The 16981-nt window shown below is 38.8% G+C and overlaps 1 protein-coding gene across 1 annotated transcript in view; it reads left to right on the top strand.

The window, feature by feature from the left end:
- cers1 (ceramide synthase 1) overlaps positions 1-16981 on the top strand; it is a 32077-nt gene that overhangs the window by 3460 nt on the left and 11636 nt on the right. The window contains exons 2-6 of the mRNA XM_072439027.1: positions 10374-10533; positions 13373-13553; positions 14479-14640; positions 14712-14859; positions 16629-16786. Of these exons, the coding sequence (XP_072295128.1) occupies positions 10374-10533; positions 13373-13553; positions 14479-14640; positions 14712-14859; positions 16629-16786 (809 nt within the window). The remainder of the gene's footprint in view (positions 1-10373; positions 10534-13372; positions 13554-14478; positions 14641-14711; positions 14860-16628; positions 16787-16981) is intronic.

The raw sequence follows: 16981 nt of genomic DNA, 5'->3' as shown, positions 1-16981 counted from the left end.
GGTGAGAAGGAGCTGTGGATCTGATCAGAAGCTGATCTGTGCAGAAGATGCTGCTGCAGCATGTTCAGACCAGGCCAGTTGTTTGGCAAGAAACATGCAATACTTTACTAGAATGTGTTCCTTATATTTCTACTTGGATCAGTTGGTTGGATGTAATGGATTGAATAAGTGCTTTGTGAATAAACATGAAATTTCATAAATGTTCTTATCCAGAGTAAAACATACCTTTTTGGTAAATTTTTAAGACCCTTTTTTCTAAAATGTATCGGGATACGTATTGTATCGTGACTCCTGTAGCCGTATCGTGAGGGTCTTGGCAATACCCAGCCCTAGTGTTCTTACACATTTGCTTCTGTTGGGGTGTGTTCACATTTGGTCCTATATTTAGCCCATCTTAGTCCTGATGTGAACTTGGTTAGATTTTTTCAAGCCCTTGTTTAGTCTTGGACAAGCAGGGTTAGTTTTGGGTTTAGTTCTGGTTAATTCCCAATTTTGACATGGTGAATGTGCACTCTTTGTAACAAACTCAATGAGAGAATAACTCTTACTGTCCCTACCCTGTCCAAACAACACATTGAATATCTTACTGAACTGCCAATAAAACTGATATTGTTGCATCCACTCCCATATTTCCTTAACCATATTATGGTTTATTCATATTTTGTCTCAATAATCAAGACTGAGGACAATAAAATCATCCACTTTTAAGTGACAGCATACAACAGGACTCTGGTCTGGAGTGATTACTGCCTCCTCTGAATTGTGTGCCTTATTTTTCTTCCTAACATACCAAGAAATGAGCAGTAGCCACCATACACTTTGTACTCGGCAGCTGTCAAGTTGTAACAAGGCTGCATTAAAACTGAGGAGCGTCACAATTCAATGGCAAAATAGAACCAAATGTACAGACTCTTCGATCAACTGCTTGTCATTGACAGTGTAGGTCTTATAACACCCATAGCATAAAGAATGTCAATGTTTCTTGGTCATGTCAATGTTATAATAAACCAATAAACATGTAAAGTCAGTTTACATTTTTACTGACCACCAACATGCCTTTTCTTTTCCAGCTTTTAGCTCATTGCCATAGCAGCAGTGCCACCACTCATCATATTTCCTCCCTCCACTCTACCTCACCACATCATGTGTTCTTTCCTGTAAACCACACAGCTCGTTTGTGTTTTGCTTCGAGAGTGGGACTTGAGGACCTCTGACATCTGCCAGCCATTATGAGGCTAAAATGACTGACTATAAAGGGATCCACAATCCAGGTTTACACTTTCCTCTGCCCATCAGGCGGATGACAACATCCTACAAGGAAATTCAATTACTCCAGACCATAACACACACCTTCTTGTATCTTCTCTTAAATGCAAGTCTGAATCAATCGTGCTCACCTCTTTTCACTTACGCAGTGGTGAAAGATAATGCATCTTTGTGTAGTGATGCAATTAGAACATCTTCAGTGGCTTTCTTCATCTAAACTAGTCAATAGCTGGAAAATAAAAGCATTATGACTTTGTTTGTTGGCATAAACCTGTTATATTTATTTGTTTGTAGTAAAGAAAACACAATTAATTGGAGCTGCAGGAAAGTGTCTCTGTTGTTTTTACAATTATTTTGAAGTGATGTTGGAGAGCATGTGGGGAAAGTGTTTTGTGCCAGCTTTAGATTATCTGTGGGTGGATAATTATAAACTTCATAGCTGCTACTGTTGAACCACGCAGATTTCCATGCCGTTTCTGTCTGTGTTGCCACTGGTATTTACAGTATACTACATTATGAATGACAGCCATATGTCTCATGCTGACACTGTAGGCACTGTACCACTTTAGATTATTATTTGTGAAAGCAACCATAGTGTGAGTAGTGAATGTTATTGCTTTATTATGCAATTATGATCATGTTTATTTGAATATAATACAAAACAACAACAGATCAAGATCAGAGAGCAAGACAAAATTAAAAGGAAATAGTCACATAAATAGGCCATGCTAACAATCGCATATTAATCTGTTTCACTCTGTAATACAACCAGAATTTCTATTTTAGTTTTTTCGAACAGGGACAATAGCAACACTATAATTAAGTTCTTAGGCAAGAATTATTGTTCATCTAACGACATGTTTTGTCGATTAGCTAAAAAGACTAAAAAGTAGCAATGTGTTGTGCTGTACTGTAAGAATCTCTGTGAGAAGACCATGTACCGAACCTTATTCCGCCCCGCCCACTTTTCCCTCTTTTTGCCACAGATCAGCACTTCCGTTGTAATGGCACTTCCGGTTGTGAGGGAACCGGAGTAGATTGATTTGTGTAAAATATCCAATGTTCATGTGACCAACAAGTCAACAATGCACCGATTCCCTGGGCAGACCAAAAACTGCTTTTAGTCTGTGTATCAGGTGCGCTATAGACACATGTGACCCACTGTTTTCAGTGCATGCCCTGTGCTGCCCTAACCTGTATAGTGTATAGTAAGTGCATAGTGTAGGTAAGTTACACCAATGCTTTTATTTGTCTTGGTCTTCTTCAGGTAGGTGCATCTAGGCCAGTCTCTTTTGCTCTTCACACAAGGACACATTCAATTTAGGCTGAACAAATACAGAACTGAAGCATGTAGCACTATAAATAGGTTAAAACTCAAGCCGTTCTGAGCACTGTTGTGAGCGTAGATTAAGTAAACCACATTCGTGAGCCTCAATGCTCAATCTTTTCTGATAATATAGCCCAGGGCACAGCTGAAATCTCCAGGAAGCTCACATTTGCAAATTTGTTTCTGAATGAACACCCATGCAAAGTGTTTTAATGTGAATAACCACATTTTGTCAACTGGATGAAAATTTGCTTATCATCCCCAAAAAAATGTGCGGTATTCGATAACATTTATGGTTAAAGCAATGCATTCAGTCAAATTTCTTTAACCATAGATGTTATCGACTACCGCACATTTTTTTTGAGGACGATGTGGCAAATTATATAAGATGCAGAGTGATTTGTAACATTCCACCCATTGCAAAGCTTCCTGCGTGGCGCTTGTATAATTTTGCATTGAGCAGTTGATTTATGTGTTCTTTTTGCTTTATAACTTCACAATAGAAGGTAAGTAAAAGTCATTGCAGCATTTGGACATATCCGCTGTCACTGAATTTGCATCACTCTTCTCTTCCCCATTGTCACGGCACTTTAAATGTGGGTCATTGTGAATTCATCAGTGACACGTGTTTACTCTGTTGAAACTCTTACCATTATAATAACAGGCAGGGGTCAGCAATATTGAGAAAAATAATATCCTGTTAACAATTTGGACAATATTATTTAAATCCAACAGAAATGAGCTTAAGATTGTATGTAAAGTTCAGGTTTATGTATCAGACGAATGTGAATGGACTGTAAGATTACGCACAAAAGTACAGAAATATCACTTCATACCCTTATTTGGAAGTTTAGCATTTTAATCAGCTTTTTTGACAGCATCAAATATAGCATATCTTCAAAATAACACTCACAAAATTATCAACATTTATACAATTTGCCACATCTCTAATAACATTGTAATTGTCAATATCCTCTATTTGTCCAACGTCAACAAATAAAGATAATCAGGGTAGTCATCCATGTCCATTTGTTTGGACAGTGATTGAACTACAGTCTTTAATTTGAGAAACATATAAGCAACAGGGTGGGTCATACGGGCAGCAGGAGGTATGGTAATGCCCTGGAGCAGCTTCAGGAGGTATGCTAATTCTCACTTGTATTGTCTTGTTAGCTTTTGTGATTAAAGTTGTGAGAAACCCTCAATGAATTGTAACATGTCCTTCAATTGTCTACAAACTGGGGATTTAGGAAGTGCCCGTGAATAACCTCATCCATGACAACTGCCCTCTTCCCTCCAGGACAAAAGATAATCTCCCTCCTTTGCCTAATTCCATATTAAGGCTGTACTTTAGAGTGTCTTGTCTAGATGAAACTGAAACGCAATTGTTGTAGAACAGTGAAATGTGAGTATTGCTTTTGAAAATTTCATATTTCCTGGAATCGATATGATTAGTGCTGGTTACCCTTAATTTTTTTTGGACACCAATATCTGAACTTGGAGGTGGGTGATATTGACAGAAAATAATACCCCTCTCTTTTCTTTTTTGTTGGTGTCTTGATAACAATAGAATCAGAAAAGGTTTATTGCCATTGTCAATGAACAGAATTCACAAACATAGGAACTTGCTTTGATGATTCGGTGCAACATAAAACAACGAACAATGATGTCGGTGTAATCCCTCATTCGTCCAGGCGTGTTCCATAGTAGAAAAAGCTTCAGTTGTAGTCATCTGGACTCAGTTTGAAAAATTAGACGTTTCGACTCTCATCCAAGAGTCATTGTCAATAAAAGAATTTAGATCGAGAACTCCGATATTAATACTGTTCTGTGGTTTCTGTTGAAACAAACAACTCTTTCTACTTCAGGAAGGCTCCGCCCAATGGGCGGGTCTTACCACAGAACAGTATTAATATCGGAGTTCTCGATCTAAATTCTTTTATTGACAATGACTCTTGGATGAGAGTCGAAACGTCTAATTTTTCAAACTGAGTCCAGATGACTACAACTGAAGCTTTTTCTACTAACGAACAATGATAAAAAAAAAAAAAAAAAAACTATATAAAGTCAACCTATATAAGTCAAAAATAAAAACAATTGAAAACAATTAAAATCTTTGGATAAAAAATAAAAATAGGCTATAAAATGAAAAATAAATCAAAATAGGCTTACTATGTACACAAATGTACTTTTGAATTTACATATGTAGTGCAGAATGTGAACAGTGCAGTGAGTGATTCAATTATGGTTAAAGTGGCAGTGTTTAGGAAGTGTTCATGAGTCCAACAGCAGAGGGAAATAAATTGTTCTTGTGGCGGGAGGTTTTGGTCCAGATGGACCGTAGCCTCCTGCCTGAGGGGAGTGGCTCAAATAGTCCATGTCCAGGGTGAGAATGGGTCGGCTGTAATCCGACCTGCTCGTCCCAGAGCCCTGAGACGTACAGGGATGGAAGTCTGCAGCCGATCACCTTCTCAGCAGAGACACAATGCGCTGTAGTCTCTGTTTATCCCTGGCTGTGGCTCCAGCGTACCACACGGTGATGGAGGAGGTGAGGATGGACTCAATGATGGCCGTGTAGAATTGCACCATCATCTGCGCTGGCAGCTTGAATTTCCTCAGCTGCCGCAGGAAGTACATCCTCTGCTGGGCCTTCTTGATGAGGGAGCTGATGGTGAGCTCCCTCCTGTGGTCCTGGGTGATGGTGGTGCCGAGAAAGCGGGAAGGAGTCTAGAGTGGTGATGGGGGAGCCCGAGATGGTGAGGGGGGGCTGGGGGACTGTGACTTTCCTGAAGTCCACAATCATCTCCACTGTCTTCTGGGCGTTGAACTCCAGGTTGTTACCGCTGCACCAGGACACTAGCCGGTCCACCTCCTGTAGACAGACTCATCCCCAGTTTGTGAACAGGGAGAAGAGCATAGTCGAACATTATTATGTCAGTCCAACAGAAATGTGTTAAAACATGTTTTTAAATGTATTAGATGAGGATTAATTAATTTAAATGTTAAACCCTCAAATCTACAACATATATTTGATTTTTTTTTTTACGTTTAATCAGCTCTTTTTATTGCATAACATTTATACATGAACATTTGAATATCTTCAAAAGAACATTTGCAATATTATTTAAATTTGTATATATTGCCCTCTATCTAAAATATGCCTTTTTCAGTACTTATTGCTGTATTAATACAATTTCTATGAAGAATAGCCGTGAATTTTTATCATTTGTGTGCCGTGAAGTTAATGGTTAAGCATTCTGACGTCAGCCTTTTCAAAATCAAACCAAAGCAATCTCTTTTGTTTAACACACTCATTCACAAAGCTGCCTCCTGCCTCCTGACTCACTAGTCCAGCTCAGTTCTTCTCGTGCATCAGGCCGGCGCCGGTGGCTCATTCACTCGCTCCGCGCTCATCATTTGCTTCCAGGAGGGGCACGGACGCCGCTTTGAATGTGCGGCTGGGCATGAGTGTAGGGAGGGCGGGAGCAGAGCTTTGAGCCTCACGATTGTCTTTACCGGCACCGCTGCGTGGTTGCCAAGGGAACGGCTCATTTGTGCTCATCCGCAGCTCCTGTCACACTCTCTGTCTAATTTCTCCCTAGTCTGGCGAGGTCATGGTATGTTGTAACCGAACGCACAGTTTCAGGAGGACTTGACAGTGGATGGACCCAAACTGTCATTTAGTCCACATCGGCTGAATTCATTTATCCTCTGCTACGCTCTCAACTCCTACAGGGAGAGTATTAAGTAAAGAGGGTAAAGTTCAAAGTGATTGAATTGGTCCAGTGAAATTGTGGAACGGTTGCGGAAACAGACAGAATGGAAGCATGTTACATAATGTCACAATCTGCATTTGAAACAAAGATGGTGTTCCTGCTGATTGTTGTGACCAGAATGCAGATAGACCACTGCTTTCATTAGGAAATATAGATTCTTTAAATGTTTATGAACAAATATATTCTAAATCCTGAATGGAGGCAACAGTAGACAAAAGTGAATTGGAACTTATTGTGATTTCAATAGAGAAACTGCGGTTAAAATGCAAACAATCAAGGGGGAGTTTGTTAAATCACTCAAATGCATGTATCAGATGAGTTATATCATGTTTATTTAATAGAGATTATGAGACTTTGCAATGAAAGTAAGATCCATAGTTTTAGGTTTTAATGGATAAATACTTACAGAAACGTTGAACCCACAGTTTTATCTACAGATATATTAAAATATACCTCAAATTATACTTTTTGTGAAGCTCAAGTACAATTTTGAAACTAGAAAATATTTCCACCCTTTGTAGAAAAGCAAATCTAATTTCTACAATGGAAATGTGAAATTCTATCTTATTTGAAAAAAAATAAAACAATTCTATTGACTATATTTTATCTTTAATATGTCCTCTTTAGCCAGAAATGTTGAGATATTTAGACTAGAATTTAATATAATAAAATAGAATAGAATTATATATAAAATAGAAGTGATGAGAAAGTATCTGGTGGAGAGTGAGTGAATGAATATGATGATGGGGTCAGATATTATGAATGTGTTATGTTCTAGATATGAGTTATACGTTAGCATTATGGTTGTGCTCAGCTTGTATTAAGCTGGGACAACATACATACAATATAAAAAGCATAGTACAGTAGCCCTTGTAAAATACAGAAATATACGTGTCCGTGTTTCAACTGCTGCTGCATTGAGGATGTTCACAGCACAGGGGACAAAAGCTGTGTTTTAGAACAGTTGCCAGAAGAGGAGATTTTTAGACTATCATGTGTGTTAGCGTTGAAAAGAATGAGAATGTGGTTGTAATAGCGCATCTGTTAGATGATCATTGCAGTGTTATCTCTCTGACACCAGCTGCTGTCATGAAAATTGTCACACCTCGTCATCATAACCAAAATAGGTATGATTAGTTACAGGCACATTCAGGAGGGGACACAAGAAGGTGGTTACGCGTTACAAGAACTGGACGGTCAATAAAGGACTTCAAGATTAACCAGTTCTATTATTTGCACTTGGACTTCACATAACTGCGATGGGCCTCATCCTATTTAGTGTGTGACACAGCGTCGGCTCATGTTTGTGTGCCAGAGTTGATGCGTGAGAGACGGGGGGAGCCTTTGCTGTGTGCTGACAGCTGGCTTCTATAAATAAATGGTGCGGGCAGGAGGTAGACACAGAGGACTGGGCAATGGAGAGGCCCCGGTACAGCTGGACAAAGTGAGAAGCATGTCCTCCTGTGATCCACTGCCCTCAAGTCCGGTTCTACAGAGCGTGTGTCACATGTCTACAACCTGACCAATCAGAGGCCGCCGACAGATCTTGTACTTCAGGCCCGCTTCCCCTGCTTGTGTGAAGACAAGACCACAATCTTACATTTTTTTAATCTCACGACGACAGAGGCTGAAGCATTAACCGATATTGTATTTGAATGAGCCAATAGCAAAGCTTCAGTTACTGAAGTGATGTAATGTCCTCTGCAACCACACACTATCTTGTCTTATGTATTTAAAATAAGAAAGGTTGCTGGACCCCTAATTCCAGATCCTTTTAGATTTACGATTATTGCATACGTTTTGCAGTGTTCCTGTAAATGTCTTGGTTTTATTGCACAAAAAGTGAAAGAACTGTAAAATTATTATTTTGTTTATTTGGTCGGGACTTCTGAAATATTACTTTGCAGATGTCTCATCTTTTTACAGTGTTGCCTCTCCCACTTACTTCCCTTGTTGCTGTGCCTCCTACAAAAGGACACACAGGTGAGAAGGGTAAAGAAAGAAGAGCCTGGATTCACCACACCATAGCTTAACTTTCCCCATAAATTTGTCATGTAATCAGACATAGAGCCTTATTGGATCTCGTCCTGGTGACGAGTGGGCCAGGTAACATCTGATTGAAAAGTAATGTATCACTGACCCGGGCATATTTCACTTTCCTTCCTCTGGTTACACAGTGTCATTTCACTGCAGGTCCTAACACCACCTGTAGAGGTGTGTGTTATGTTTAGGTCCTAACACCACCTGTAGAGGTGTGTGTTATGTTTAGGTCCTAACATGTTTAGGTCCTAACAGCACCTGTAGTGGTGTGTGTTATGTTTAGGTCCTAACAGCACCTGTAGAGGTGTGTGTTATGTTTAGGTCCTAACAGCACCTGTAGAGGTGTGTGTTATGTTTAGGTCCTAACAGCACCTGTAGAGGTGTGTGTTATGTTTAGGTCCTAACAGCACCTGTAGAGGTGTGTGTTATGTTTAGGTCCTAACAGCACCTGTAGAGGTGTGTGTTATGTTTAGGTCCTAACAGCACCTGTAGAGGTGTGTGTTATGTTTAGGTCCTAACAGCACCTGTAGTGGTGTGTGTTATGTTTAGGTCCTAACAGCACCTGTAGTGGTGTGTGTTATGTTTAGGTCCTAACAGCACCTGTAGAGGTGTGTGTTATGTTTAGGTCCTAACAGCACCTGTAGAGGTGTGTGTTATGTTTAGGTCCTAACAGCACCTGTAGAGGTGTGTGTTATGTTTAGGTCCTAACAGCACCTGTAGAGGTGTGTGTTATGTTTAGGTCCTAACAGTATCTCTGCTATTGATTCCGGCAACCTTGCCAGGCAGTTGAATTCTCGCAATTTTTGTGAGTTCACAAACTCTTCAGAATCCATCTTGTTAGGCTCCTACTGTCTGTGAATTTAGATTTTTCCGCTTCTTCCGTTGTTGCGACACTTCGACCAATCAGCGTGAAGTATTTTTTTAACGCCCGGTGGAGAGAGCCTTCCCAGATCAGGTTAAGAACTAGAATCATACCTACTTTCTCCATTCATTGTTTGAAAATCAAGTACCCCAGCATTAATATTAATATGTATTTATTCATATATTAATGTCTTTATTAATGTCTTTAACAAGACCATTCTTAAACAATTCAGGTCCAGTTTTGTCAAATTTATTTATGATTATCAGTAGTTTTGATACTAGCTTTTTATCTTTTTATAACTTCTAATCTGCAGCAATAAAATATTTATTTCCGAGGTTTTTTAATGAACTGAACGACAATACTGTCCGGACGTTTAGAGACATTTAAAAGATGTTGAGACCGATACCGTAATTCAATGTTGCTTGTCTTTTGTGTGTGTAAGCTGAGAAATCCCATTTAGCTTTACTGACAGAATGTTTCCTAGAGAAGCAGACTGAAGTGTGACTGAATGTGCCATCAGGAGGAACCTTGATATAATGCTTCATCACTCTTCTCCTCAACTTCCTCTGTTTCTGCTTGCAGTGCAAACTACAATCAGTAAAAACAACATCAAGAAAACACCCATTTTGTGAGCTAGCTGATTCATTTACATTTTTTTCACACTCAGCATGTGCCACAAATGGGAAGCAAAAATAAAATGTGTCACTTCCTAAATTTAAATGTAACCAATGAAAAATGTACCATAACTATAGCACAGGAAGGAACCCACTCATTTAAATAAACACATATGTAGACTGTTGAACTGTACATTATTATTGTCCATTTATTTGAGTAGAATCAAAGTTAAATATTATTCAGACATCAGTGAAAGTGAAAATTTGGTTGTACAAAATGACTGGTGGGTTTTAATATGGTCTGATATTGTTATATTCTTGTTCTTGTGTGCCTTGTGTAATGCAAAACATATGAGGCATTAATTACATTGATGCATGACAGTGAGGGTTAGCTCAGACAAGTGTGTTGCACGAGGTATGCATTATGTGGTTTCATGCTAACAAACAAAAGTGTATCTGTAACATTTTTGCAAACTGTGTGTCCACAGCCTTTAGCGCAGAGGTGGAAGCTGCTGCCCAAAGATGCTGCCAAGATGCCTGAGAGTGCGTGGAAGCTGGTCTTCTACACCATGTCATGGTCCTACAGCTCTCATCTGCTCTTCTTCAGCTCCTACTCCTTTTTCCACGACCCACCCTCTGTGTTCTACAGTAAGATATGCAACATGTACCACTTTTAAAATTTTAATATCAGATAGTGTGGACTTTGTCCAAAAATATGTCATAAATAGAAGCCTATAGTTTCTTTATTTAATTGTGGATATTGGGCAGCTGTCATTTGCAGGTCACATAAAATAAAAGGGACAACATTTTAACAATAATAGTGTAAGACTAATCTATATTGCAAACTGGAGGTGGGCAATACGGCAATAAGTTTATATCATGATTGTCTTGGACACGCATTACAATTTCAATTTTGTCATGATTAATGCAAACTTACGGCATATTTAAGTTTTAATTCAAAAATGTTTATCTACTCTCCACAACCTATTGAATACTAATATTATTATACACAGGACTGTCAGTGTAGATAAATTATTATTATAACTGCTCTAATAAAACATAAGAATATTTGATGTAAAGGTGATGAAGTGTTCCTTTCCCAGGCCTCAGGAGTCCGAACTAATGGAAGATGGGTAAAGTAAAGTGGTGTGGTCCCAGTCATAATCCAGCAGAGTCACTGAAAGCCTGTTCCATCAGACAGAGAGGTGTCGGGGCTCTTGTCCACTCCCATCACTCTGAGTGCAGCGGGTGGACTGGCTGTCAGGGGCGTGCTTGTTTTTAATAGCTCCGTCACCTCTAATAGCTGTCCGAGTATGTTGCACCGTAAAAGGATCTAAATGGGATAGAGTCCTGCAAGAAACACTCAATACTAAAACTAGTATTGAAACTAAATATTAATTTAAATATGTATCGTTACTGAAGAGAAATCACATAAATGGTGGACACTTCCAGAATCACTTTTCAAAGGTCTGGGTCTCTATCCGAACTCCTTTAAAATCACAAGGTGATATGAGAGAAAGTGCCATTCATTTGAAACTCAACATTCTATTGTAAAACAAAATAGTCTTTTTATTGTACTGGTATCGAGTCTAGGCCTGTCAAGATAAAACATTTTGAAGTACAATTTATAGAAAACATTGTGATAAACAGCAATATTGAAACTACTTTATGCCCACAATAACTCTAAAGAAGGGAAACCTTTTTCTAAATGTACAATATCTTTAAAAAAACTTCAACTGCATGAGTAATGAAACACTTTAATAGTAAGTTAGTATATATAATTAGTCATAGAAGTTATTATTTGACCATCTACAGTTCAAAAATACATCCCGCTAGTGCAAATAAAAGACATGTGAGGGAAATATTGGGTCCCAAAATATATTCTTCCTGTTGTTATAGTCAATATAATGATTATCAAGACAAGCCTAATTGAGTCTTTTCCTTGGTATAGAAATGTTAGTATTGTGATTATTCAGGTCCCAATAATCGTAACAAAAGAATATATAAACGTGACAATTTAGAAACAAAATTAAGGCAAATAAGTTAAATTAATATACCCCTAAAACATAAACCTAAACACAGCTAGTGCTTTTTATATTCTGTTTATGTAACATTAACATAACATTATCTTTCATTAACTTTAATTTTATAAAGCTGCTCACACACTAGAGAAATTGTGAGGTATTAGACAGTATAAATTAAAGAAAATTTAGGATTTAGGATGTAATAATTATCCTAAATCATTGCTGTTTCTTCTCACAGTAAGCGTTACACTCAAATTAAACGTAAGAGACACAGGGTGAAATTGCAAAAATGAAATTGATCTTTGATGAAGGTGTTGTTTGGACTTTAAGAGAAGAGAGAGAGAGTGAAATGAGATCTCCGGTTCCCCTGCGAGGTCTTGGCCGTGTTCATTGAGCAGCCTGCCTCTCAATGTTTAATGACGGAAGGACCAATCAATAAACATTACACGGAGCCCAACAGAAACCTCATCCCAACAGAGAGACAAACCTCACTCAAACCGTGCAGTGAAAGTTTCCACTCACCCATCGAGGGCCCGAGAGGTTTTTGAGGCGTAAACGGGTAAAACGCTGCACTGGGCTTCTTTTCATCCCCGGCATCTCATGCTTCAGGGTAAACGTGATCCCCGTCGCTTCCCTCCTCCAGTCTCGCTACAGTGACTACCCTCGACTGACCTCTCACATCTGGTGTCCCCTGGAAGTCACTGTATATAGTTCACTATGTGGTGATCCGAGCCAAAGAACATCCGTGTCCAGTTGGTCACACGCAGAGGCTATTTGTTTATACTTCAGCCCCTATATATTTCAAACATACTTCAAACAATGTACTTGCTTTGTGTCTAGTTTTTTTTCACAATTTTGACCAAAAAATTATTTCCATATTTTTTATACGATAGACAGACAATATTATGTCAATCCAACAGAAATGTGTTATAACATGTCTTTAAAAGTTGACTTTTATTTTATTTTTAGGTTTAATTAGCTATTTTTTTTACTCAAATTGCAATTAAAATTGTGCATACCTTTAAAACAACACTCAAAATAGTATCTACATTTTGATATATTGCCCACCTCTTGTGCCAAGAGTAAACCTTTGTCTTTTACCACATTAGTTCCATTTAAAGGTTTATATTTAGACAAATGACAACTACTTTTATATTCTTATACCAGGCTTGCCACTATATATAGGTGTTTTCTAAATAATCCTGTGGTTAATTTTTAATGATTATGAAAGCATGTTAGCTTGCCAAAAAGTCAACAACACTATATCCTGTTGTGCAGCTAAGAGCTAAAATGTCCAGTAGAGCTAATTCATGAGCTGTTTTACCATGGGTTTTGTTGCTGCAGTGCCCCCTATAGACATTATTTACCTATTGTCAATATCGAGCAGCAGTTTTAAACGATACCATCAGGTTTCTTACTGTAAATGACCCCATTAATTAATCCATTGTTTTCTGCTTGTACAGACTGGAAGAGTGGAATGTCAGTGCCTCTAGACATTGCCATTGCCTATCTGATACAGGGCAGCTTCTATGGCCACTCCATCTACGCCACAGTCTACATGGACGCATGGAGGAAGGACTCCGCTGTCATGGTGGTGCATCACATCATCACTCTGGCACTTATATGCTTCTCATATGCCTTCAGGTACGGTTTGAAATAAAAAATACAAACGTGAGCATTGTGTATATCATGTGTCATTAAACTTGCAGCAGGTTGTATTTGGATGTCCAAACAACACAGTGTAAAGTGCTTTGTTGGTTGTCTCCAGTGAGTGACCCTCAAACCAATCAGATTCACAGGAAGAAATGGAACAGGAACTGATAACAAGATGAAAATATCCTGCAAGTTTCCTTCCTGTAATTAAATAAGCACAAAGCAAATGCAAATTGAAAGCTGTAAAGCTTGAGGTTAAAACAACACCGTGACACTTTAGTAGAGCTTTATAGCTAGAAAATTACAAGGAAACCCTTTAATTAAGCATAGAACATGATTATAAAACCACATTGTTAACAAGGCATTAATCCATAACCTTCCTTACAAATGAATAAAAATCATTTTGGATTAAATTGTCAAGTTGCCTGTCCCTCACTAACTCGAAAGTGTAAATCATTATCTATTTTCCTGCTAGAGGTGGGCAATATATCGAAATGTAGATTATATAGTGAAAAACAAAAGTTATGTAGTTAACGTTCATGGTGATATTTTGGCACTTTTGTGTTTAATTTTACAGACATTTCACATTTATCTGATAATTGATAATTTAAAGACATATTTTAACACATTTTTGTTAGAACGGCATAATATCGCCTGACTATTGTCATCGGTATACTCCGGAAAAAATACTCGATATTAATTTTTACCCCTATTTGTACCCCACTGCCGATTACTCACCACTTTATTAAAATAAGCTCTAGCCAAAAATGAGAAAATCAAAAGTGCAGAGCTTCCTTTTGTGTAAATGTGCCTGTAGTACTTTTAAACGTTTAGTCAAACGGTAAAATGTATGCCTGCTATATGAATATGATGATTCAATATTAAATAAACACCTGCTTATATCTCCTTGTCTTAGATACCACAATATAGGTATTCTTGTGCTGTTCCTGCATGATATAAATGACATCCAGCTTGAATTCACCAAACTCAACGTGTACTTGAAAACCCGAGGCGGTGGCTATTATCTATTTAACGACATATTGTCCAACATGGGCTCTGTCAGCTTCAGCATCACATGGTAAGGACTTCAGACTGAACTAATTGTCTTTTGTAGTGTTCTCGTTGTGTTGATGGTCTGCTCTCTTGTAGGTTTTGGTTTCGCCTCTACTGGTTCCCCTTAAAGGTCCTGTACGCTTCGTGTGTGTGCAGTCTCCAGTCTGTACCAAGCATTCCATTCTACTTCTTCTTCAACACTTTGCTGCTGGCACTGCTGCTCATGAACATTTACTGGTTCTTGGTAAGGAGACCCAAACCTATTAATCATATGAAAAGTCTTTGTTAGATATCAATTTTGTACTATAAAAACCCAGCCTTAGATTTATATTATTCTGGATTACTTTGGCACAGAATTTGTGTGAAGTCACAGATCGTAAACGTCTTTGGTTAACCTTCAAGACGGCAATCTATTTGAAAACTTAAAAATGATTTTATCTGTTGTCCATAGAGTTTGAAGAATACATGTTACCCAGAGACTGCATATAGAAATGGACAGTGCTAGCCCGCTCCCATTTCTGGAAACACTGGTTTCAATAGAAACTGCTGCTGTCAAGATCGTCATTTTGGATTAAAATGTTGATTTTAAAAAGCTCTAAATTATCCGGGAGCCGAGCGTACCAGCTGGTCGTAATTTAAGTCGATTCTAACTCTTAAGCCAGTCGTAGCTGTGCCTGGTCCCAACCTGCACGTTCATGAGGAAATGGGATTCTGTGCTCTCTGCGTGGAAACATCATACATGTTCTTGTTTGACAGTCTATATTATCCAAAGGGGTTGTGTTATTAGTTTATTAGAGGGAATATCAAAAGAAAAAGAGTGACCCTATTTGTGACTACAACTTTGTCCGTCGTCTCTAATTGTTATTTGCGCAGTGTTAAATGTTCTGTCACAATAAAGCTGCTCCTGTAGCTGGATGACACATAGGCCTTTATTTTTGTAAGGGTCACGGAAAGTGGAACTTTCACAAATAGTGGAGGAACTTGGATTATTTATTGTCTATTGACGTGACAAGAAAGCACATTTGCGGACATGGTCAGTGTAAAACAAAAAGGAGCTAGAAGCGTGAATGAGACTGCAGCTGTCAGCACTGAGAGCGCACGGGAGAAACGGGAGAACGCACGGGAGAGGGCGGGGGAGAATCACCACAGCTCTGCTGAAACAGAGCTGCACTAGCAGAGACACAGCCACTCCTGGGCCCGTGTCACAGGCACATCTGACTGTCACGTGTCACTGCTCTGTCTATCGGCCGCTGCACGTACTTCTCATGTTGTCTCTGGACATACACCTGCTCCACCCTGAGTGTAAAAGTTACACCTCCACCTGGTGCACTGTTCGTAACTATAAGTCAGATATAAGTCAGACGTAGTTTAAGACTAGTCCTACGGTCAGATGGTGTACTTGTTGCTATTGTCTTTGTAAATCAAGATCAGAACAATAATAACTCACCAATCAGGTGCCTTCTGCCGTCTAGCAGAATGGCTTTGCTTTGTCCACTTGTTAAATATTGTTTGTTTGACCATAACGCAAACCCAGTGTGTCACCAAAACACATAGCTAAGTTAATATTAATGCTTATTTTTAAAACGGGCAGTGTGTATTAAAGCTATATTATTATCCTGAATATTGGTTAGGCCTAGGGCTGCAACAGTTAATTGATTAATTGTGACTAGTAAAAATTAAAACTATATATTACAACTATAAAATATAATTGTAGTCGTATTTTGATCATTGCAACCGTTACCTGGCCTATACAGACTCTAAAACACATGCGGCATTATTCAATTAAAATGTCAAAAAATAATGGACAATCATTGATTTTCGTCAATACACATTCTCTATCTAGAAACCTTCAATCAGCATATTTCAACCTTTATTTGGTTGATGAGGATAATTTAAAATGTCTCAATGTACAATAGAAATTATAGCTTGACAAGTCGTCTAATTGACATAGACATCGCTAATACTAAAATAGTTACTGGCAATCTTTCTGTTCTCCACACGTTTTCTCCTCAGTTTATCGTGCTCTTCGTTGTCAAAGTCCTGAAGATGAAAGAGGTGAATGACGTGAGGGAGTACGAGGAGGAGGACAAGGCGGCAGCAGGGGCCCTCAGAGACGCTCAGGCCAACAACAGTGACCCCGGTGATGCTGGACATCACAACTCTGCCCATGGGTGAGCCGCAACACACGCCTCTGTCTATATTTGAGCAAAAGAGGGAGAGAAAGGGAGTGATAGCGTGTACTTTGGCAGGTTTTTACTGAATGTTGAGATTGCCTTTACTTGGGTACGGAGCCGAGCAGCAGTTTAAGGCGCTATTTGTGGAAGAAGTCAAGAATAAGGCATGAGCTACTGCACAGACAAGGCCTA

This window comes from Eucyclogobius newberryi, unplaced genomic scaffold (genome assembly GCF_026437365.1).
Source record: "Eucyclogobius newberryi isolate DKJ021-1_F unplaced genomic scaffold, fEucNew1.0.hap1 SCAF_9, whole genome shotgun sequence".
Lineage (NCBI taxonomy): Eukaryota > Metazoa > Chordata > Actinopteri > Gobiiformes > Gobiidae > Eucyclogobius > Eucyclogobius newberryi.
Note: the sequence above shows the minus strand (reverse complement) of the source record. Positions and strands in the feature narration are given on the sequence as shown.